At 31.2% G+C, this 23,127-nt stretch overlaps 1 protein-coding gene and 3 long non-coding RNA genes across 5 annotated transcripts; all 4 read left to right on the forward strand.

Moving 5' to 3' along the window:
- The first annotated feature begins 1,489 nt into the window (after positions 1–1,489).
- LOC114374950 (type I inositol polyphosphate 5-phosphatase 10-like) lies at positions 1,490–7,706 on the forward strand. Of its 2 annotated transcripts, none has more exons than XM_028332679.1 (11): positions 1,490–1,947; positions 2,468–2,545; positions 2,782–2,857; positions 3,869–3,947; positions 4,046–4,150; positions 4,747–5,263; positions 5,391–5,584; positions 5,712–5,820; positions 6,104–6,255; positions 6,564–6,777; positions 7,262–7,706. In XM_028332679.1, the coding sequence occupies exons 1-10, from the start codon at positions 1,942–1,944 to the stop codon at positions 6,769–6,771; spliced, it is 1,524 nt and encodes a 507-aa protein (XP_028188480.1). In that variant the 5' UTR covers positions 1,490–1,941; the 3' UTR covers positions 6,772–6,777; positions 7,262–7,706. The 2 variants fall into 2 exon arrangements, with proteins under 2 accessions (XP_028188480.1, XP_028188481.1); XM_028332680.1 differs by having other exon boundaries at positions 7,329–7,706.
- Positions 7,707–13,578: 5,872 nt separating this feature from the next.
- On the forward strand, positions 13,579–14,216 carry LOC114373809. The gene is made up of 2 exons (XR_003658464.1): positions 13,579–13,816; positions 13,900–14,216. It is a non-coding gene; the product is annotated as an uncharacterized LOC114373809 (long non-coding RNA).
- Positions 14,217–16,365: 2,149 nt separating this feature from the next.
- Positions 16,366–17,067, forward strand: LOC114373813. Its single transcript, XR_003658466.1, has 2 exons — positions 16,366–16,659; positions 16,737–17,067. It is a non-coding gene; the product is annotated as an uncharacterized LOC114373813 (long non-coding RNA).
- Positions 17,068–21,278: 4,211 nt separating this feature from the next.
- On the forward strand, positions 21,279–22,025 carry LOC114372896. Its single transcript, XR_003658380.1, has 2 exons — positions 21,279–21,598; positions 21,689–22,025. It is a non-coding gene; the product is annotated as an uncharacterized LOC114372896 (long non-coding RNA).
- Positions 22,026–23,127: the final 1,102 nt, after the last annotated feature.

Here is a 23,127-nt window from a genome sequence, read left to right on the forward strand (position 1 = left end):
ACTAACAAAAGCATACCTAAGTACCGCTTTATGCCTAGACACTCTGTAACACCAAGAATGCTTGTGCCCACCTCCCTATGATTCTGAGTAATGTTATGACTAATTTATTTTTTTGGATTCAAATTAATAGCCTAGCCCAACACCTTTTGATAGTGCTTCATGATTTGACTCATGAACAAGGCCTCCATTTCATACGAATGAAAGAATAAAAGTAGTCATATGCGATTGATGGCTAGAGCTCCTCCACAACCTTTGTTCCATGCAACTCCCCTTAGCTTCCATGTTGTTTATAAAAGTTGTTACACCTTTAGAACAAATGATTAAAAGATAAGGTGAGAAGGGATCTCCATGCTCCTAGGGTCATGTCCAACTCTCTCAAATTGAAAATATTATATTAATTTTACCTTTCTTTATTCAAACCTTATTATTTTGTTACATTTTTTTTATTGACTCTTGTAACTTTGATGTTTGCTAAAAATTCATCAAGTCCTTTCAAATTTTATAAATTCACAGTCTTTTACAACCTTAAAATTTCTTATGATATAAATTCATTAAAATTCAAAGTCTTTTAAAATTCACAAGACTTTTTTTTTTTTTACTAAAATAGTCTTTTAAAATTTTAATCCAATACACTCCTACTATATGTAAATAATCATTGAATAAATATAAAAATGCTAAGAAATTAAATTAATAAATTTTAATATGTAATTTTTTTATTAAATGAAATAACTTTACCAAAAATTATTCTTAAAAGGCTTAAATAATTTTTGTTTTGAGTCCTTTATATATATATATGTATATATATATATATATATATAATTTTTGTTTTGAGTTCCTGGTAATTTTGGTTGTTGTTTTGAATTTTTGGATAATTATGATCAATTAAGTGATGATATGACACCATTCCAACTAATGATATATATTGAAATAGAAATAGTAGTTGAAATAATATCACATAAACTTAACTAACGACATAGATTCAGAACAAAATTTTTAATATATTAATGATTTAGAATAATAATATTTTTTAGGAAGTAAAAAAAATTGAATATATATAAAAAATCTTAAACATATTTAAACCTTCTTAAAATAAGTTGATGCATCTCTAATATTATTTTTTAAAAGATATATATATATATATATACACGATTACTAAAAAAATTATTAATTATCATAATCATAATACATCAATAGTGATATTTTTTTTATTTAGAAAAGAAAACTTGCGTTTTGTATTTTAATATCATACAAAAAAATCCATGGAAATGGGTAAAAGCAATTCCTTAACACAAGGCCGAAGCTACCTTTTGGTGTCACATTCATAGGAAACATGGCACAACAAACTATTGTGATTTTATTTGCAGACACACACGTGGGGTTGGTTACTTTCTCTCTCCATGGACTACGAAAGTAACATCTTTTCTTTCTTTATACCCTTTAACGTTCAAACTAGTACAAAGGACGAGGTTCAAACTTCGAAGACAATCCTCAGCATTTGAAGCCTCAAACAAAATGCTTTTTTTCGTTGGCTCTTGAAAAGAACCCCTTTTTGGTTTTCAAATAGAGTAAACACCAAGAACAAACGGACCAATCATGGCCTTTGCCACACACCTCAAAAAGTTAATTTAATAATAAATACTATCAACGAAGAGGGCACATGAGATTCTATTATTCCATTCTCCCTTTTGACTGTTTCCTTTTTATCTCTTTTCTTTTCTATTTTATTGTTTCTGAATTTTTCATTCCATTTTCTTGAGTAGGGAGGACCTACTCTCCCTATTTGTACCTATTCCTATTTCTCTGTCCCCTCTTCTATCCTTTTTGATATCATCAAATACTTGTTTGGTATATATGTCAAGTTTTATGGCTCTTTGGAAGAGAAAGTTTGGACCCTTTTGTTGCACACAAGAGTAAGAGTTCTCAGTTCTAGCTACAAGGATTATGCAGGTTCCTTTTCTTTTCTTTTTTCCCTTTTTCAGTTTATATAACTTCTCTGGAAAACACTCTGATTTATAATTGGTTCTTGAAGGGCATTGCATGAGAAGTTGACTTTTACAAGAATCTCATTTGGTATTTTTAAACCCCTTTTAAAGGGTAGCAATGCTTTCTCTAAATGACTGAGATTTGCTTCTTCAATCGATGCCATTTTTGTGCTGATACTGTTATGATTAATTGGATATGAATTCATGGCTAAGAATTGGTACTTGTTGCATTGTTTAGCACTTATTAACATTTTTGGGGCATTTGTGAATTCATTCGTTTCTAATTTGGGTCATACCCCATGTGTTTCAAATAATCTGAATATGTCAAGTTTTCTTTTGGTGTGAATGCTTTGAGATGCCTATTTTTTTGTGAATAGTTACCGGAAAATAATCATGTAATGGGTGTGTTGATTAATTTCTTGTGATCTCATGTTCTGAATGTACTAACGTACGTGTTTTACCTCCCCCTTTTGTTGGGAAATTAGATGGACATCGAATTTGAGGATAGACAAGAAGAAACAGTTTCAGATATGATACCAAGCAATCGGCAGAGGAAAAAACAGGTTTTCTTTTCTTTTCTTTTTGAATATGTTGTTTGGTTTGCCTTCAGTTTAGTTGTATAGAATTTTTTGGGTTTGTCTGTCTCTTATTCACTGTCATGAAGATATTTAATGGATAACACTCTGGAATCTCTCAAGTCATGTGACTCTATGTATTGCTTATGTAATGTTTATTTCTTAACAGGATTAAATGTTAACTTTTTTTTTTCCTGCAACTATTCTTCTGAATGTGATTTCAGTCGTTTCTGTGGAAAGTTTTGGCCATGAGAGAGAGAAATGGAAGGACAATAGAGAGAAGTTCTAATGATTCCCTTGGTGAGTTCTACATTCTGTTTCAACTAAATAGAGAGAGGTTGGTAGCATTAGCAGTACACAATATTCTGTCCACGTATCTAAAGAAGTGGGAAAGATAGAATAGTCTTTTTTCAATTATGGGTGATTGGCATAGACATTGTTAATTCTTTTTCTTATTATTTTGGATATATCATTCAGCATCTCAATATGCTTTCTTTCCTGAAAAGGTGGAATCACTACTATACCATTGAAGAGAGAGTATTTATAGGAATCACTACTTTTCTGTTGAAGAGATTATATATTATTTCTTTGTTTCCCTTTGACTTAAACCTTTTTTCCTTCTATTTTTTGTGTAAGCACGATGTTTTTAAAACCACATCTGAACTGTAAAGTTTAGGAGATGAGCTGGCTGAACTGATAACTGAAAGTTCATATTGGCTTGGTGGAACATCCTAAATTATTTTTTTTAATGTAATCCATAAGAATATATTCATGCTTGTGTATCACGAGGTGAAATAAAATGAAGCAAGTTAACAGGATTCATTTTCCTTTTCAATGTTAATTATCCACAACATTTTACATCATCTTGGCACAAAATATTCTTTCTTACTGTTGATAAAAAAAAGTGGGTATTGAGAAAGGTATATGCCTTTATTGCTTAGTAGTATGTTGCTATGTATTACCAGTGGTTGGGAGAATTTATCTTCTATTTTCCTTTGGGCAAGAATATTTTGAGAATTGATAAAAATTTCATAGATTAGAAGTTGATATGGCTTCATTGACTTTTAAAACTGTAATGTAAAGTGGAGCACCTAGTGATTTGTTCCAAATTAGAGAATATGTTCAGCTTTAAGCTTTATTATCCATAATAAATGCTTATCTTAACTTTTACTGTTTGTAAATTCCCTCACTACCAGAGGATGTTGAGAACAATAGAACCTCACACTTCACATGTTTCAGCAACAACCATTTTAAAAGTTCCTCTTGGCATGATCACTTTGAGTCTTTGACCATCTCTTATTTTCCTTGCAGATCCACTTTCTGTTTCATCTTTTGACAATCGAGGCTCAGAACCTTCTATGTCTTCTAATGAAGCAATTCAAAATTTCAGGTATTTATTAGAAGAATTGATTTTACTTTTAAAAATAACAGTCCCTGTCATTACAATATTGGTGACCAGATTAATGATTGCAGTTATTTGTTTAATAGAGTTTTTGCAGCAACATGGAATGTAGGAGGGCAATGCCCCACTGGAAACCTTGATCTGAGTGATTTTCTTCAGGTTCGAAATGAACCAGATATGTATGTTTTGGGGTATGCTCTCTATCTCTCTCTCTCTCTCTCTGTCCCTCTCTTTCATACTTCTGATTTTAATCGATGAGTAAGTTTCTAGTCAACAATATGCCCCTTATTTTAAGGGAGTTAACTAACTACCCTTCCTTCCTCACTTTGTCAAAGAGAAGGCCATTTATCATTTTTGGATTTTAACTTTTGACCTTTCTGACTTGTTATGAAATAAATTTATTTGCATTCTTTGGTATTTGTCAATATAGTTTGGTGCATGTGTTGTTGTCTGCTTGAACAATAAAAATGCTTTGAATAATGGGTAGTGCTTTGTTAGGCGGGTAAGTAGTCTAATTGGAGATATCTGCTTTAATTTAGGCATGTTTGTTGTGCAAAAAGGAAAAAAAAAGTGATTTAAAGATTGCATATAAAGTAATCTTTTCTTAAAGTGTTTTTATGATAAGCTACTCATTCTAGCTTTTCAAAATAATCTATAAGCTTATATAAAGATGTAAACATTTTATAAAACTGGTTGTTTTTAGCATAAAAAGAGTGATTTTTTAAGAAATAACTTAAACAAACACATTCTAATTCACAGTATAATATGTCTTTCTCCAATTTTTCAGCTTTCAGGAGATTGTCCCTTTAAATGCTGGAAATGTGCTGGTATTAGAGGATAATGAGCCTGCTGCAAAATGGCTTGCTTTAATCAACCAATCACTCAATGGTTCTTCAGATTTGGCTTCTAAAGGACTAAAACCGACCGCGTCTTTTGGAGGCCCATTGTTCTCACAAAAGCCTTCTTTGAAGAAGATTAAGAAAACTTTCAAGAAACTAAATGGAAAGAGGCTAAGAAGTTGTAACTGTGTTCTTGAAATGGAAAGGAAGGCTGGTAAGGATTTCTGTTTTCGCTGCCAAGAATCAAACTTCAATTCAGATGATTCTTCCACCGAAGAGGAGGATGAGAACTTCCCAATTCCTGTTGCATTGGCTACTAGTCAGATGAAATACAGTCTTGTTACATGTAAGCAAATGGTTGGAATTTTTGTAAGTGTCTGGATGAGGAGGGAACTTGTTCAGTATGTAGGCCATTTGAGAATATGTTGCATTAGCCGCGGGATCATGGGTTGCCTTGGGAACAAGGTAGTCATAAAAAGCTTTATTCTATCTATTTAATGAATGTTCATTTCAAAGTACAAATGGAAAACAAATTTTTTCGATAAAGTTTTGAGTTACTATCTACATTACCATGCTTGTTTTGTGGCTGCAGGGGTGTATATCAGTGAGCATGTCATTTTATCAGACAAGTTTTTGCTTTATCTGTAGTCATTTGGCTTCTGGAGAGAAAGAAGGTGATGAGCTTCGCAGAAACCTTGATGTCATAGAGATTCTAAAGAACACTCAGTTTCCAAGGATTTGCAAGACACCACATAGTAGGATGCCTGACAAAATCTTAGATCATGAGTAAGCATCGTTTGAAACTATTTATAAATTTAATGCAGATGAGATTTCTTAAGTATTTAATAACATTGAGTAATTTTCATATCAATGGACCCAAATTTTCTGATTATATGAGAAATGTGTTCTCCAGCCGAATCATATGGTTTGGAGACTTGAATTACAGAATTTCATTGAGCCATGATGATGCAAAAAGGCTTGTGGAAAAGAGGGACTGGCCTGCTCTTTTTAACAAGGATCAGGTAATTTCCTTTGCCTCAGAATGTTGTGTTGATTTGAATAAATACTATACATGTTGGCATTGCTGTTGAGCTTATAATGTTTTCCTAATTTAGGTTTTTAATTTTCATTGTTTTCATTTAAACCAGAAAATTTCTAAACCATGAAATGGAAGATATTCATATTGATATGCTCATAATCTTCTGAAAATTTAAGTGGAGTTCCATTTGGGTGCTTCTATTTTTTGTGGTGAATTCTAGTTACATTTCTGATTATGATGCATCGAATATATTCTTCTTTTCACAGCTTAAAATGGAAAGGGAAGCAGGTCGTGTATTCAAGGGGTGGAAAGAGGGAAAGATCTACTTTGCACCTACTTATAAATATGCCTTCAACTCAGACACTTACTATGTTGAAGGTGTAAAAGTTTCAAAGAACAAAAGGAGAACTCCAGCTTGGTATGTGTCAGTTTGAAGAATTACAGATATTTTCTTCAAGTAAATATTCAATTTGGTCCCTGGAAAATGTTACTTTTATTGGTCCCTAACAATTTCCATCTAATTCAATTTGTTCTTTGAAATTGTCAACTTGCTAACAATTTCACCCTACCAAAATTGTTATAACTTACTAATAAGTTCACTTTTTGGAGACCAATTTGTTTAGACAGAATCTTCTAGGAACCAAAACAACACAGTATCATCTTTTGTGGACCAAATTGTCTATTCATACTCTTTCTTTCAAATCTGAATGATGATGGATGTTGTAGGTGCGATAGAATCTTGTGGCATGGAGGGGGAATACAGCAACTTTCGTACGTCCGCAGAGAATTTAAGTTCTCTGACCATCGACCGGTTTGTGCAACATTTAATGTAGAAGTTGAGGTTATGTTCAGGGGACAGAAGAAGAAAGTTTCAACTTGCAACTTTCAGAACATTCATGATCTTGTATCCACAAGAAGTCCATATTATTCTTGAAAATTCGTAAGTTACCAACCAAATTTTATCATGATATCATACCAAAGAAGCATGAATCTTGACAATTTTACATGGTGTAGCAAGAGAAAGAGTTTGACCATCGTAAAGTGCATTTTGCAGTTTAGAGAGTAAAATTGCTAAGGAATTTGATTTCTGATCTTTACAAACTATAAGGCATTGGATAATGGTTCATAAGCTAAGACAAATGTACATTGTCAATTTAAGAGTAACTTTTTTATACACTGAACCAATAAAAAAATCATATCATATATGATTTTTAAAGTAGTTATTATAAAATTCAGCATACCAATCATATATGATAATTTGTTATTGGATAACAGTATAAAGTTTGAGGAACTATATTTCTCTTTTAACTTTTTCTTATTGTAATTTCATCTCTTTATGGATTTTTTAATCTTATGTAAATCAATGCAAATAGAGAAGAAACAGCTAGTTAGAATATTGAACTGTTCCTTTAATGTGAAAACAGGTATATTGGTGCACTAACCGCAATGACTGCAAGTGAATAATAAATATCAAATTTTTGCGGTTGACAGGTGAAGAAATTTTTGAAGGTTTTGGAAAGCATCAAGAAGCATATGCATCCAGAATCGAAGAAGCTATGAAAATGCAATAGAAATGTTATTAGAATTAACTTCTTTTCTTTTTTATTAAAAAAAGGGGGAAACAACAAGTTCCTATATTAGCTAGAAAGAACAATCTGTCAGTACTTTATTTTTGGGACTATATATAGGAACTAGGCATTGGTAGATTGAGGGATGGGAACAGAACCTAGCTTCTCACGTAAGTGAAGAGCCTAGGTTATATGAAATGAGTATATAGCTATATTTATTTTTCCTAATGCTGCTTACATTGCAGTTAAGTGTTAACCAAGATATATGTGTTAATTAAAGTTGCTTTGTTATATGTGTTAACCTCAATCGGGATACTTGAGGTTGTCCCTTGCTACAAAGTGTTTTCATGTGGACTCAAACCTCTAAAATTGAGGTTCCTCAACGGTTGGATTCAGTATCGTTAATTTGTCAAGTACATGGATTTTTTCTTTTTATAAAAAAATAGAATAAAATATATTTTTAGTTCTTATATTTGTTATGAATCTTATTTTTAGTTCAAAAAACTTTCATATCATACAATTTAGCATCTCTACTTTATAAAAAAAAATCGGCTTTTAATACTTCATCAGTTATAACAACTTAAGTAGAGATTGGGGGTAAAATCTAGAAATAAAAATACGGTTTTTTTTTTATATAAAATTTAGAAACTAAATTATACTATATAAAATTAAATTAAGTGACTTGAGATTGGATTAAGATGATGTTAGATTGGACTGAATTGGGTTTTAATAAGATAAGAAATTTCAAACGCCTCCCTCAATCTAATTATAATAAATTAATCTGATTCAATAATCTAATTCAACCCAAAAAAATCTAATTGGATGATTGTATTGGACAGATTCACTAATTGAGTTTGATCCACTTAGGCTCCTACTATCCAATATCCCTCAAACATCAAAATAACTACAACTAACAGGTCCTCTAACTCTCCATGCATCCACTAGTCGTTTGCAATCAGACTCAAATATAACTTGAGTCAAATCCATCTGCGTAGTGGTTTCAATTGCTTCAAAACAATTGGGTAAAACACGTGTTGCAACTGCCAACACTACTCCCTCCTGATCTCTCAATTGGGAAAAATTTAAATGGAAAGGAGATGCATGATTATTTTTATAGGGTGTAAAATGAAAAGGCCTTATTCATTCTGAATTGTTGGGCCTTTATATTCACATTGGGCAGTTACTTCTTCTTTCCCTGAAATACTCTTTCTGCACCTTTTTAAACTATTTTTCTTTTACAAATTCTTGAAATTTGATAAACTGATTATTTTCTGGATAGACAAAGCCCGAACACATGAAAATGGGGGAGTCTTCCAGAGATGCAAATGTGGAATTAATTTTTGATAATTTTGGATTGAGTTTTCCAGAAAAAATATTAATTGTTTTCCAGAAAATTTAATCCAGGATTATCAAAAACCAATTCCGGATTTGCTTTTCCGAAAAGTTGCACCTTTTTTTTTATTCCAGATTTGATACTCCGGAAGGCATTTTCTCAAGGTTCTGCATTGCTTTTTCTGGAAAGAAAATTCAAGAAATGGAAATGTATTCCGAATTTGAACATATATTGAATCCGTAAAAAGTTCAGGAATGGAAATTCATGAAATAGGTACGGATTCATCAATGCATATGTAAAGTCAACTTTACTGAAGGGCATTTTTGGCATTTAGGTCTGTTTTAAATTATAAATGGAGTGTTAGTGAGTAGGGACACATAGAGTCAAGTCTATTTTTCACATTTTGGTCAATTTATGGCTGCTGCATGCTAGTTGTTTTTTCTTTCCCTCACGTTGGGCTTCTTTGCAGCTAGGCCAGATGCACAACCTGCTGTCATTGAATTCATCAAGGCAAATTCTTATGTTTGGGAAATTAATTTTTGGAATATTGTTTATTTCTTTTCTCAATTTTCAAAAATTAATTTCTGAAATTTATGAGAATGAAATTAATTCTTCCTTCTTCTTCTTTTTTTTCTAGGATGCCGAAGCTTCACTCAGTCGATCATTTTTTTTGGTATTATATCATTTTCTTTCTGTATTTAGATATAGTACCAAAAAAAATATAGTTCTTGAATTGAGCCGAGTGCTAAGAAATCAATCTAGATGGTGTATTTACTGTAAATCCAATGGTAAAAAATAAGAAAATAATAAGAGTAGGAATGTCAACAAAAGTCTATAACTTAAAACAAAAGTCTATAACTTAATCTGATGTGAAGTGACTTATTTAATACAAAAGTTAAATTTAAGTTTTTAAAAAGATCTATTTAATTAAATAAACTAAATTTAAACATAAAAAACCTACTAAGCTTCACCTGTCAACATGTTTATACATTTAAATATAATAAAATTAATATAAATAAGTCGATTGAATGATTATATTTTTTTATTTAATATCTTAATAAGTTAACAATCTTAATTATATCATAAATAAAACAAATATTTGAGATATTTTTTTTAATAAACTAATAGGTTAGATTAAACTTTTAAGAAGATCGTACAGACCTGTAAAAAACCTCTTATAGGCTAATAGAACATACCATATGCCTCAAATTTTTATAGCATGCCAGATTTATTTATGTAAATTAAGTGGTCTAGTCTTGGCTATTCTCACGTCTATGCGCCAATTTTTAAAAAGTGGAACTAAAACAGTTACTGATCTCTCATCCAATAGCACGAGGACTAGTAAATTGAATTGACAAATCTTAACCTTGTCAGGAAGTAGTGTTTGTAGAGGAAGAACATTGAAAGAGGTGAAGGATATAAAAAATAAGAACAAAGAAAAATGAAGAGCATTGCCAGATATAATAAAGGTTAATTACAATGAGAAGAAACGAAAGAATGGTGGAAGGAGATGAATATTTGATCGATTGAATGGGGAAAAAAAAAGAGAAAAAGGAAAAAAGAAAATTATGTAAAATTATTAACAAAGAGGAAGAGAAGAAAACTCCAAATTAAGAAGGTCAACATAAGCCTAAGTGATTAACCATGATTTTCTAGAAACAAGTGGGTATATTTATTTTCCAATCTTTTAAACCAAATCGGTTTGGGCAACATTGATCAGTTCATTGCAATTGTAAACCTCTGAAACAGAAGAATCCAAAGCTGACAACAAACGATCTGTTGATCACGTTCTACATCACCTAAACCCCATAAAAATAAAGTCAACGTTAAACTTAATAACCTAATGCTGATTTAGCATTCTCTGTAAGCTGAATTAGTCATCAATAATTGTCAACAACAACAACGCTTTATCCCACTAGGTGGGGTCGGCTAAGTCATCAATAATTGTCAGATGAAAGAATTATAAGATTGACTTAATAATTTAAAAGAAAATTTAGGAGTTGAAGGGAGGAGTGATAGAGAGGTTGTGGGTTCTAATCACCTCATCAACATTCTAACGAAAATTAACAATTAATGTCACATAATCTGCACCCCTCACTGCATTTCCAAATTTAGTACAACCTACTTGGCAGCAAAATTATGAATTATAATGAACTATATATATATATATATCATGCATGTACACAACTCATCATCTTGCAAGAAGCGCATATATAGGCAAGTGCAAGGCATCCTCCAAAGTCAGCAAGACCATGAATTCCTTATGCAGATCAATGGTCGCAGTTATGCTTGCAATGTCATTGATCCTTTCACTTGGGGTGATTATGTCCCAAGCTAGGGCATACCCGTCATCCTTAGTTTCAAGAATGTCACAATCTTCCCAATCACTTTCACGTCCACTTTGGCACAAAGTAGGGCAAAAATCAACTCGGGAGCCTGTGGTAACTGCTAACCTTAGAAGGATACCACCTAGCACACCAAATCCTACACAGAACATGTAAGATTTCCTTTTTCTTCATTAGTGTCTGCTCATTGTGTTTTTTTATGATATCTAGAAATTGACACAAAAGGGTGCTTGTGCAGAGGGTTGACGCCGCCACCTGGGGAAAGTGACTAAGCAAAAGGAACTGATGGCATGGATTGGAGTATATACGAAGATATATTCCAAACTGTGGCATGCATGAACTCTGTTGGTCCTCTAGTTTCGCTTACTTTAATTTTTCAGTGTTTTACTGTTTCAGCTTCAAATTCCTAGGTTTGATAATGAGAGTGGTATTGTTCATGTTCATGACTTTGAGAATTTGTATTGCACTTTATTTTATCTTACCTTTGATGCTTCAGACTGTATATAGAGAATAATATTGGATCCATGAGTGGAAAGGAAAAAAATAATAGCCATGTTGATGGTGGAAATTTATTTTGAGCTTCTTTTAAGAATTAATTTCAAAGATTGTTATGTTGAAAAGATAACTTTCAATAATGACTGTAATCAACAAAATATTTTTATTTGTGAGACTTATGGAATCAATTACCAAATATTGTGAGGTGTTTTTATTTAAACCCTGTAGTGCTATGCTTTCAACTTTATGGTATGAGTTATGCGTTAAGCTAAAATCCCAATTCAACTACCATCTAGATATGATAAATACTTTTATTTGTGAGACTTATAAAATCAATTACAAATTGTGAGTTTTTTTTTTTTTAAATGTAGTGCTATGCTTTCAGTTACAACTTTATGGTATGTGTTAAGCTAAAATCCCAATTCAACTACCATCAAGATTTTAGTTATTAGTGTGTAAGATTCTCAATTCGATTTGCGAAAATTGAATTGAATAATGATTATTTTTATAAAAAAATTGGTCTATATATATATGACTAAAAATTCATTTTTGTTTTTTTTATTTTTTAATTGATAATTTCATTCTTACTTTAAAAAAATCTATAATTTTAGTTTTTACGATCAATTTTAAATGTTGATCTATATACTCGTTGTCGAACATGTATTTGTTTATTATTCAGATGACAAATATTTTTTAAAATTATTTAGTTGCTAATAAGCTTAAATTATTATAAAAGAATTAAAAAAGTACACAATCAACATAGATTTTTTAAAAGTGAGGAATATAATATCTCAATTAAAAAATAAGGAGATTAAAATCACAATTTTTTTTTAAAGTTGTGAATAAAATGTTTAAACTAAAAAATAGGGAAGACACAAATTGCGGATTTGAATAAAATAAGGGGGTGAAAATTACAATTGAACCTATATACACTATCACACATGATCTTTAACAATATTTTTTTGCCTAGCACTTAGTAAAAATATTGTCACATATAAATATTCATAAAATAGGTATGGATTCATCAATCCGTAAATCATATGTAAAGTAAACTATAGTGAAGGGTATTTTTGACATTTAGGTCTGTTTTAATAAATTATAAATGGAGCGCAAGCAGGAAGCAACTACCATCACATTGTGGTCAATTTGTGGCTTCTTTGCCGCTGAGCCAGATGCACACCCTGCGTATTGATCAAGGCAAATTGTTATGTTTGTGAAATTGATTTTTGGAATATTGTTTATTTCTTTTTTCAATTTCAAAAATTAATTTCTGATATTTATGATAATGAATTTAGAAAATTAATTCTTCCTTTATTTTTGTCTAGGATTCAATTCACTCAGTCATTTTTTTTGGTATTATATCCTTTTCTTTCTGTATTTAGATATAGTTCTTGAATTGAGCCGAGTGCTAAGAAATCATTATAGATGCTGTATTTACTGTAAAGTCAGTGACAAAGAATAGGAAAATAAAAGTAATATTTGTTTTCCTAGGGGACTGAGACCACCAATATTTAAAAAGTGGGACTAAAACAATTACTCACTCATATATACAATAACACAAGCTAGGACAAGTAAATTGAATTGACAAATTAATCTTAACCTTGACAGGAAGTAGTGTTTGTAGAGGAAGAACATTGGAAGAGTTGAACGATCACAATAAGAACAAAGGAAAATGAAGAGGGTTGTCAGATATAATAAAAAGGTTACAATGAGAAAAAAAAAATGAAAGAGATAAACATTTGATTGAATGAAAAAAGAGAAAAAGAAAAAAAAATATTTATGAATAATTGAATTTGTCAATAATTTATCACATGACACCCCGCACCCCTCGCTGCATTTCCAAATTTAGTACTACCTACCTGCAATTGCATGGCAACAAAATTATAAAAAAAATCAACAAGATATTTATATATATATATCATGCATGTGCACACAACTCATCATGGTCTTGTAAGAGTATATATATATAGGACATCCTCTAAATTCAGCAAAGACGACCATGAATTCCTTACGCAGTTCAATGGTTGCTGTTATCTTTGCCATGACATTGATCCTTAATTTCATATGGAGTGAATATGTACCAAGCTAGGGCATACCCATCTGCATCCTTAGTTTCAAAAATGTCACAATCTTCCCAATCACTTTCACGTCCACTCTGGCACAAAGAAGGGCAAAAATCAACTCAGGATCCCGTGGTAGAAAAGCACCATCTGGCAGTTCCAATCCTATAAATAACTAGTAAGATAACTTCCCTTTTCTTCATTAGTGTCTGCTCATTGTTTTTATTTATTTATTTATTTATAATATCTAGAAATTCACAGGAAATGGTGCATGTTCAGTGGGTTGAAGCCTATGAAAAGGGGCAAAGAAAAAGCAACATGAAGATTCCAAGCTGTAGTATGAACTCTGTTAAGGTCTCTAGTTTTGCTTTTTTTTTTTTCAGTGTGCTTTACTGTTTCTCCAGCTTTAAATTTCTAGGTTTGATAGTGAGAACGGTATAGTTCATGACTTTAGAATTTATATTGCTCTTTATTTGATCTTACCTGTGATGTTTTAGATCGTAGAGAATAATCTTGTATCCTATGAATGGAAAGGATCGGAGAAAAATAATAGCAATATATATGTTGATGGTGAGAAATTATTTTGAGTTTTTTTTTTTTTTTATGAATTTCAAATGATTTTAAGTTGAAAAGATAACTTTTTATATATAATGACTCTAATCAACAAATATTTTCATTTGTGAGACTTATATAATTCAATTACCAACTATTGTGTGTGTGTGTTTTATATTTAAACTAGTAGTGCTATGCTTTTAACTTTATGGTATAAGTTACGTTACGTTTTTTTTAGAAGAGAGTAACGTTAAGTTAAAATCCCAATTCAATTACCATCAATATTTTAGTTAGTGTGTAAGACTAATTCTCTATTTGATTTCCGAAAATTGAATTGAATAATGATCTTAACTTAGTTGGTTTTAACAAGTATAACAACTACTTGTGAACAAAGTATTTGAGTATATAAATGACCAATCGAGTATCAAATTTGAACACGTACAAAATTTAAAAGAAAAGACAATTAAATGATTGAAGAAATAATGCCGATATAAAATATTGAAGAAATGATGAAATCATCATGAATGACTTGAAATGTAAATGTGAAATGAAGTAAATTGCATCGAAAAGTAAATGAAAGATAAAAAACTTGAAATATAGAAGGCAATGAAAATGTATAAGTTTATAGAAATGTAAATGACTTGAGTTTAAATTATATGAAAGATGAATGCTCGAAAAGTTAAAAATAATGAAAAAGACCGTACGTGAACTATATAAATCCAAAAACTTGTAAACTGCAACAAATTTAAATAACTGAAATCGTTAATGCGAGAAAATTAAAGTGAAAACAAACATAAATGCTTGAAAATGTAAATTGATGCTTAAAAAGACAGCGCTGAAAGATAAATGCATGAATTTAAAAGAGGAAATACAGCTGAAAATAAAGAACTGAGAAAAATAAATTGTAAAAATGTAGATGATCGACAAATGAATAAATCAAAATTAAAAGGCGAAAGGCAAGAAAGTAAAGGAATTTGCATTAGAAGTGGGTGAATACATGTAGCAAAAGCTTTCAAGAGGCTTTTAAATGGAGGTTCCATGGAGGGCAGTTTCAGGATATTTGAAAATGAGGAGGTGCATGTAGCAAAACAATGGGGGTGCAGTTTCCATTTTTATTTCTTCTAAATTGTTTTTCCCAACCATTGTTTTTCTTTTTCTTTTCTCTCATGTTGGGCTTCTTTGCCGCTGAGCCAGATACACATCCTGCTGTCATTGAATTAAAGGCAAATTATTATGTTTGAAAATTAATTTTTGGAGAATAGTTTATTTCTTTGCTCAATTTCGAAATGAATTTTTAAAATATAACTATATAGCTTCCTCCTTATTTTTGTTGAGGACGCTGAAGCTTCACTCAGTCTTTTTTTTTTGCTATTAACCTTTTCTTTTTATATTTAGATAGAATTGTTGAATTGAACCAAGTGCTAAGAAATCACTGTAGAAAGTGTAGTTCCTTTAAAGTCAGAGGCAGAAAATAAGAAAATAAGTAATATTTTTACTTTTTGTCTAGGGGACTGAAACCACAGTTATACAAGTTTTATTAATTATTTAGGGTTAACCAGAAAATATGTGTAATATATAAAATAAGGAAGAGAAGTTGTCAGAAATTAATAAGAAAGTCATACTGAGAAGATGTGAAAGAAAGACAAACAAATGATTTTAATCGTGGGATATTTTGAAAATTTATGTTCTCTTCCGCGCATCCAAATCGCGATTTTCAAAATGATCACAAATCTTCACTCTTGTGCGCAACCAAACCGTGCCTAAGTGATTAACCATGTTCTTTTACAGAATTTCCAATCATTTTAAACGAAATCCATTTGTCTTGCCTTGGTTTGAGCAACATTGATTAGTCGATTGCAACTTAAACCTCTGAAACTGTAGAATCCAAAGCTGCCAACACACCAACTGTAAATAAAATCAGGTTCCACATCACGTGACACCCCCAATAAAGATAAAATCAACTTAATACATAATCTAATGCTGATTTAGCTTTGGGATTTGTAAGCTAAATCAGTCAAAATTTGTCACATGATCGACAACCCCCGCATCCCTTGCTGCATTTTCAAATTTAGTGCAATCTAATTGGCAACAAAACTAAAAATATAATGAACAAGATATTTATATATATATAACAAGAACATTGCATATACATGATCAAAATTCAGTATATATGTGACATGTGACTCATTCATGTCCAAAACTCATCATTGCAAAGACCATGAAATCCTTATGCAGTTCAACGGCTGCAATTATCTTTGCCATGACATTGATCCTTTCAATTGGGGTGATTTTGTCCCAATCTAGGACTCACCCTTCTTCTTCACCCTCAGTTTCAAAAATGTCACAATCCTCAAAATCTCTTTCAGATTCACTTTTTCACATAGAAGACCAAAAATCAACTGAGGAACCTGTGGTAGCTGCTAGCCTTAAAAGGATACCACCTAGCACACCAAATCCTATACAGAACTAGTATGATTTCCCTTTTCTTCACCGTGTTATTTTTATGATAAAATCTAGAAATTGACAGAAAAAGGGTGCATGTGCAGCAGGTTGAAGCCTATGAAAAGGAACTAAAGAGAGGAATTGATGGCATGGATTGGAGTATATATGAAGATTCAAAGCCGTGGCATGAACTCTGTTGGTCTCTAGTTTCTATTTTTATTTTTTATTTTTCAGTGTTTTACTGTTTCAACAGCTTCAAATTATTAGGGTTTTTTTTAGTGAGAGTGGTATAGTTCATGACTTTAGAATTTATATTGCTCTTTATTTTCTCTTAACTTTGATGTTTTAGATTGGAGAGAATATATGAACCTATGATGTAAAGGGGAAAAACAATAGCCATGTGTTAATGGTGATAACTTTATGAGTTTTTTTTCTTCTGAATTTTGAAGATTTTTAAGTTGAAAAGATAATTTTTACAGTGATTTTAACCAATAAATATTTTTATTTGTGAGACTTGAAATATGAGTTGTTTAAACTATCAGCTATGCTTTCAATTTGATGGTATGAGTTAAGTTAAAATCCCAATTCGATTATGATATATATGATCAATATTTTAGTTAGCGTGTAGATTCAATTTGCAAAAACCGAATTCAATAATGATCTTAATTTTGATAGTTTTAACTAGTATAATTGACTAAAAATTTGATCACAAAATTTAAAAGACAATTAAATGATCCAAGAAACTAATGATGAAATCATAAATGACTTGAAAGGTAAAATGTGAAATGAAGTAAACTGCATTCAAAAGTAAATGATGAAAGCTTTCTAAGTTGAAATATAAAGGAAAACTAGAAAGTAAAAGTTTGCTGAGAAATATTACTGACATGAATTTAAATTACATGAAATGAAAATGCTTGAAAAGTAAAAAAAAAAAATGAAGAAGGCCATGCAAATAATATATATAAATGAAAAAGAGGAGCTAGGGATCAATAATTCTAAAAAGATTTACTTCGTAAACCCATCATTCATTTGCTGCTCATGGTCAGAAGTTCGTTATTTGGTGACGGTTTATTTGGCTTTCAAGGAATACTGAAATCTTCAATGATAAAGTGTGGCCATCTTGGCTTGTCATCAACAAGAAAGAGTCCCTCCTTCATACTATTCATGCAGAAACAACTCACTATCTCTTGTGTTCCTAGTCATATGGTGTGTTGTCTCCTCTGGTTGATTTTCTCATGCTGGAATTGTGGATTGATTCGTGATAATTTGAGCAATTGGTTTCTCGATTATTTTGGTTGTTGCAGCTTCACAACGAGTCTGAATGCAGAGTTGCTTGCCATTGCTCAAATGCTGCATATTGCGTGGGATCACAGTGTTAGAAGCATCATTTGTGATTTGTGAATCTAACTTCAAGTTTGTTGTGGACATGATTTTCCTTGGAGTGAGTTTCTATCATATTTACGCTCCTCTGGTCAAAGAATTATGCGTTTGTCTTCTATGTAGTGGAATATTTGAATTCAGCATGTTCTAAGAGAGGGTAACACTTGTGCAGATTTTCTTGCTACGAATATTGGATCTTCTTCCTTTGATAAGTTAGCTATTTTCAACCAATGCCCATCTTTTCATCAATCTGGCTATTGTGTCAAATGTTTGTAGCATTGTTCATGTTAGGGATTAGTTCTTCTTGTTATTTTTCTGAAAGATAAAAAAATCATCATTCATTTTTTTTTAAATCTAATGATTAAAATTTGTTATTTATTACAACTATTAAATTTTAAGAAAGAAAATGATAAGGACATGAGTAAATATTTTAGAATAGTCTTAAGAGTAATTTAATCTCTTCCCAATGAAAAAACTTATAAAGAGTAATAAATTTAAATAATTGACCTAAGGATGGACAGGTCCAGGTCCTGATGACCTCTTCCAAATGAATCAACAAGTTTATTAATTCCAAAAAAATGTTTAGGAACTTGTGGAGGATGATTTCTTTGACTCTTAATTTTAAAAATTGGACTGATAATTAACTTGGCTAGGGCATTAGTCACCAAGTCAATGATTGGATTGGTGGGTCAATAATTGAACTATGCATGAACTAGTAATATAAGTATTATATATACTGTATATAATAAAATTGTTAACTATATGTCAATTTGGCTTGGTAGAAAATTAAAACTGGGTTCAAATACAGGTAAGTGTATTTAATAGATTTGTAAGGCTTGCGTGAAGGAGCAGTAGCACGTAAAAGAGCAGCAACGCAGTGTGCAACATTGCAGCTTGAAGGAGTTGATATTGTTTGAAACAGTCCGAATCAAATAACCCGGCCCATTTGTTCAACGATTGAACATCAAACCTAGCCGGTTAAAATCAAGTCATACCGATTCAATGACATGACAGATCCAATTACTGGATCAGACTAGATATACACTAAGTGTTCTAATCGAACCGGTTAGTCCGGTTTTTAAAATTTTGCTTTAACTTGTGCTAGTTTAAGTGCTAGAATAGGTAGTTGAAATAGTGGGTTGTTGGAGATCAACACTAATGGCTTTAGTACATGTCATGCCCAATTAAGAATCCGCACATTTTCTCAATATTGTGCATGACCAGTCATCGATACAGCTAGCATGCATTTTAGAAACTAGTTTCTAAAATGTATAACAACATTATAAAAAGTAGTTTCCATTAAATCTTCAAAATTGAAGAGAAAAAAAGAAGCTCCAAATAAACAAAATCTCGAGTAAGGTGAAGGGGAGAGTGACGAGCTAGATTGAAAAGGCCAACATAGTAGGAGACAATAGAAGGGAAAGGGAAAAGGCCACCAGACGGGGTGCGTGGAGTGGGTACATGGGAGAAACATTTTTCTTTTTTCGAAAGAGGTATGAAACTTTTGAAAAGGATTTTTGCTAAATACACGCCTTACTTACTTACTGATTACAACCCTTTTCCTTTTTTAAGTCAATTAAGTTAAATATCCTTCCCTATTTTCTTTGGCCGCATTTCCTCCACCACCTTCTTTGATTGATCTCCCTCCATTCCCCTTGCATCGATCTCTTGCTCCAAAATTAGGATTTCTCTATCCTCCAAAACTCCATTGCAGCACGTTTTTGCTCCCAAGAATCTCCACCACTTTCATTTCTTGTTTTATTTTTGTTTTACTCAGATAATATCATTGATGATTCTCTCATTGTATGAGACTTACGGATTATCCAATTCATATCAATTTTAGGGAAGAATAAAAAAAAATTACATAAATTATATTTAATGTACCAACAAGTTACATTGCGCGTAGTAAGATCCAGTTTGGCGTAAGGGATGTTGATAGCCCAATTGATTGGCATTGTAGAAGGACTTTTTCAAGGCCTGTGACAGTGTTCTGGAAGGTAGGCATTTTGAAACATAACACGTCATATTTTTGTGCAATTTGTGCAAGTTAGTTTTTTTTTTTTCAATCAGTAAAAATTAAACTAGGACAGGAAAATTACAACACTCATATACCCTCTTCAATCAAGTAATAGTTTTTTATTATGTAGGAGTTATATATATTTTTCTTTAAAGACTAATATAACTAATAATTATAATATTAAGAATTAACTTCATATATCATTTATGCATTTTCGTATAATCAACACTATATAATATATTTGTGTAATAGCTATATATTTATTTTCCAATACACATTTTTGAACTGCTTAGAACTATACAGTTCATTTTAAACAAAAAGAAAGAACAATACAGGGTTAAATCTTCGTGCCTTCTCAGTGACAAGGGAAGAAGAAAACTCCAAAGAAGATGAATATAAGCCTGAGTGATTAACCATGTTCTACTAGAGACAACTGTTAGAAAAGCATACAAATTGTAGTATTTCTGATCACTCCATTTCACGAGGCACAATTTTTTAAAATTTTCATTCAGTCTTTTTAAACTAAAGCCATTTGCCTCACCTTGGTTTGAGCAACATTGATCAGTTGATTGCAATTGTAAACCTCTGAAACCGTAGAATCCAAAGCTGCCAACCAGCCAGCTGTAAATAAACCACGTTCCACATCACGTGACACTCCCCCAGAAAGATAAAATCAACGTTAAACCTAATCTCATGCTGATTTAGCTTTGGGACTTGTAAGCTGAATTTTTAGTCAATGATTTGTCACATGACACCCCCGCACCCCTTGCTGCATTTTCAAATTTGGTCCAACCAGCTCGCCAACAAAATTATAAATATAATGAACATGATATTTATTTATGCATAACAAGAACATTTCATACACGTAATCAGAATTAGTATATATAATTTTCTTGTAAACATATCATTGATACGAAATATTAAAATATTAAATTAACTTTATCGATGATAATTTTCTAATAAAAAATCTAATTTGTCACATTTAATAGAATCTAAGGTTTTAAATATTGGCATCGCGTTGCGGTTTTATTGTGTTTGTTAATGTCATCAAATATGATCAATGTGGTATTAATAGTGGAGACAAACAGTTAAATTTTCACAATTACAAATATTTTTTAAAATCTTGATAGGGTCTCATAATTTTTCATATTTTTTTATTCACAAAAATCAAACCCAATCTTATTTAAAGAGTAAAGTTAGTTTCACTCGAATCATGTTAATAATGTTAGTATATATATATATATATATGTCATGTACACAACTCATCATTGCAAGAAGCATATAGGGCAAGTGAAAGACATCCTCCAAGTCAGCAAAGACCATGAATTCCTTACGAAGTTCAATGATTGCTGTTATCTTTGCCATGACATTGATCTTTTCATATGAAGTGATTATGTCCCAAGCTAGGGCTCACTCTTCTTCATCCTTAGTTTCAAAAATGTCACAATCTTCTCAATCTCATTCACATTCATTTTTTCACAAAGAAGAGCAAAAACCAACTCAGGAGCCTGCGGTTGCCACTAGCCTTAGAAGGATACCACCTAGCAGACCAAATCCTACACAGAACAGGTAACATTCCCCTATTCTTCATACGTGTGTGCTCATTGTGTTTTTTTTATAATATCTAGAAATTAACAACAAAGGGTGCATGTGTAGCAGGTTAAAGCCTAGGATAAGGGGCTAAGCAGAGGAACCGATGGCATGAAGCTATGAAGATTCAAAGCTGTGGCATGAATTATGTTGGTCTAGTTTTGTTTTGTCTTAGTTTTTAAGTTTTACTGTTTCATCCCACCTACAAATTCTCAGGTTTATTAGTGAGTGAGAGTGTGGTATAGTTCATGACTTTAGATTGCTCTTTATATTATCTTACCTTGGATGCTTTAGATTGTAGAGAATATAGGAGCATATGAATGTAAAGGAAAAAAATAATAGCCATCAAAATGTCAAGACTGTTTTTGGCACTACAAGATTCAAAACTATTTAATTTTTTCTTTAATTTTTTTGGTACCATAAGAATGTTATTTTAAAAGAAAATAGCTTGCCTTCATGGTTACAACTTGTAAGCAGTTTCTTGTTATATTCAGTATAATATGTTGAATTTGATTCTCTTATTTTCCCTTTTGTGTTTGATAAATAATCTTTATGGTTAGGTTTTGAAAAAGGGTCCATAAAGGTGTTTGGGGTTGTTACGGATATATTTGCAGACTTGCACTCATAATACTAGTATCTATCTTTAATTTTCTATTGTCTGATGGATTAATTGCAAAGAAATTATAACTGTAACCCATGTTTGAAACCTCAATCGCAAGGTTTTAAATATTGGTCGCGGTCATGTTACGGTTTTCGTATGTTTGTTAAAATCGTGACAAATTACAGATAAATACGATAGATGCAGTCTTAGTTGTGTCATGTTTTGCTGCGGACAATTAAAAACCTTGATGTTTTAGACCAAATCACGGTCGTGAACCGTTTTTTAAAACCCTGCTCAATGGTTACTAGTAAGTGCTTAATATGGATTATGCAACAGTTCTGGGATTATAATATGTTGTGTTTACCATCAAGTGCATGGATCAGTTTTTTTTTTTTTTACTGAATTAATGTGTGGATCAACTATAGAGATTGTTTTTAACTTAATTAATAATTTTAAGTTTGAATTTGTAATATATAATTATTTAAAGGGTTCGAACAAAATCACCTTCTTTATATACTTGTGGAACTTAAAAGAAAAAAATCTGGTGCATCCACTCATTGTCGCGGAAACAGTAGTATAAGGGTTAAATTGTAATTTTGATTTTTCTAATTTTTTAAATTTATGATTTTGATTTCTTAATTTTTAATTGTAATATTTCTTCCTTCTAATTTTATAAATTTATGATTTTGATTTTCTTAATAGATCATTGACAATTAATTGTGATTAATAAAATTATTGACTTAATTATAAATTAATTAAGGGGACTAAATATTACAATTAAAAAGAACTAAAAAACCAAGATTATTAATTTATAAAATTAAATAGACTAAATGTTATAATTAAAAATCAGAGAAACTAAGATCATGGATTTGAAAAATTAGGAAGATAAAAATTACAATTTAGCCAA

The sequence above is a fragment of the Glycine soja genome, chromosome 11, assembly GCF_004193775.1.
Source record: "Glycine soja cultivar W05 chromosome 11, ASM419377v2, whole genome shotgun sequence".
In the NCBI taxonomy this organism is placed as follows: domain Eukaryota; kingdom Viridiplantae; phylum Streptophyta; class Magnoliopsida; order Fabales; family Fabaceae; genus Glycine; species Glycine soja.

What these genes read in the sequence shown, in the direction of transcription:
- LOC114374950 (XM_028332679.1), top strand. An exon ending in AAGTTCTAATGATTCCCTTG is followed by an intron (nt 2,858 to 3,868) that starts GTGAGTTCTACA and finishes TTTTCCTTGCAG; the next exon opens with ATCCACTTTCTGTTTCATCT. An exon ending in GAAGCAATTCAAAATTTCAG is followed by an intron (nt 3,948 to 4,045) that starts GTATTTATTAGA and finishes TTTGTTTAATAG; the next exon opens with AGTTTTTGCAGCAACATGGA.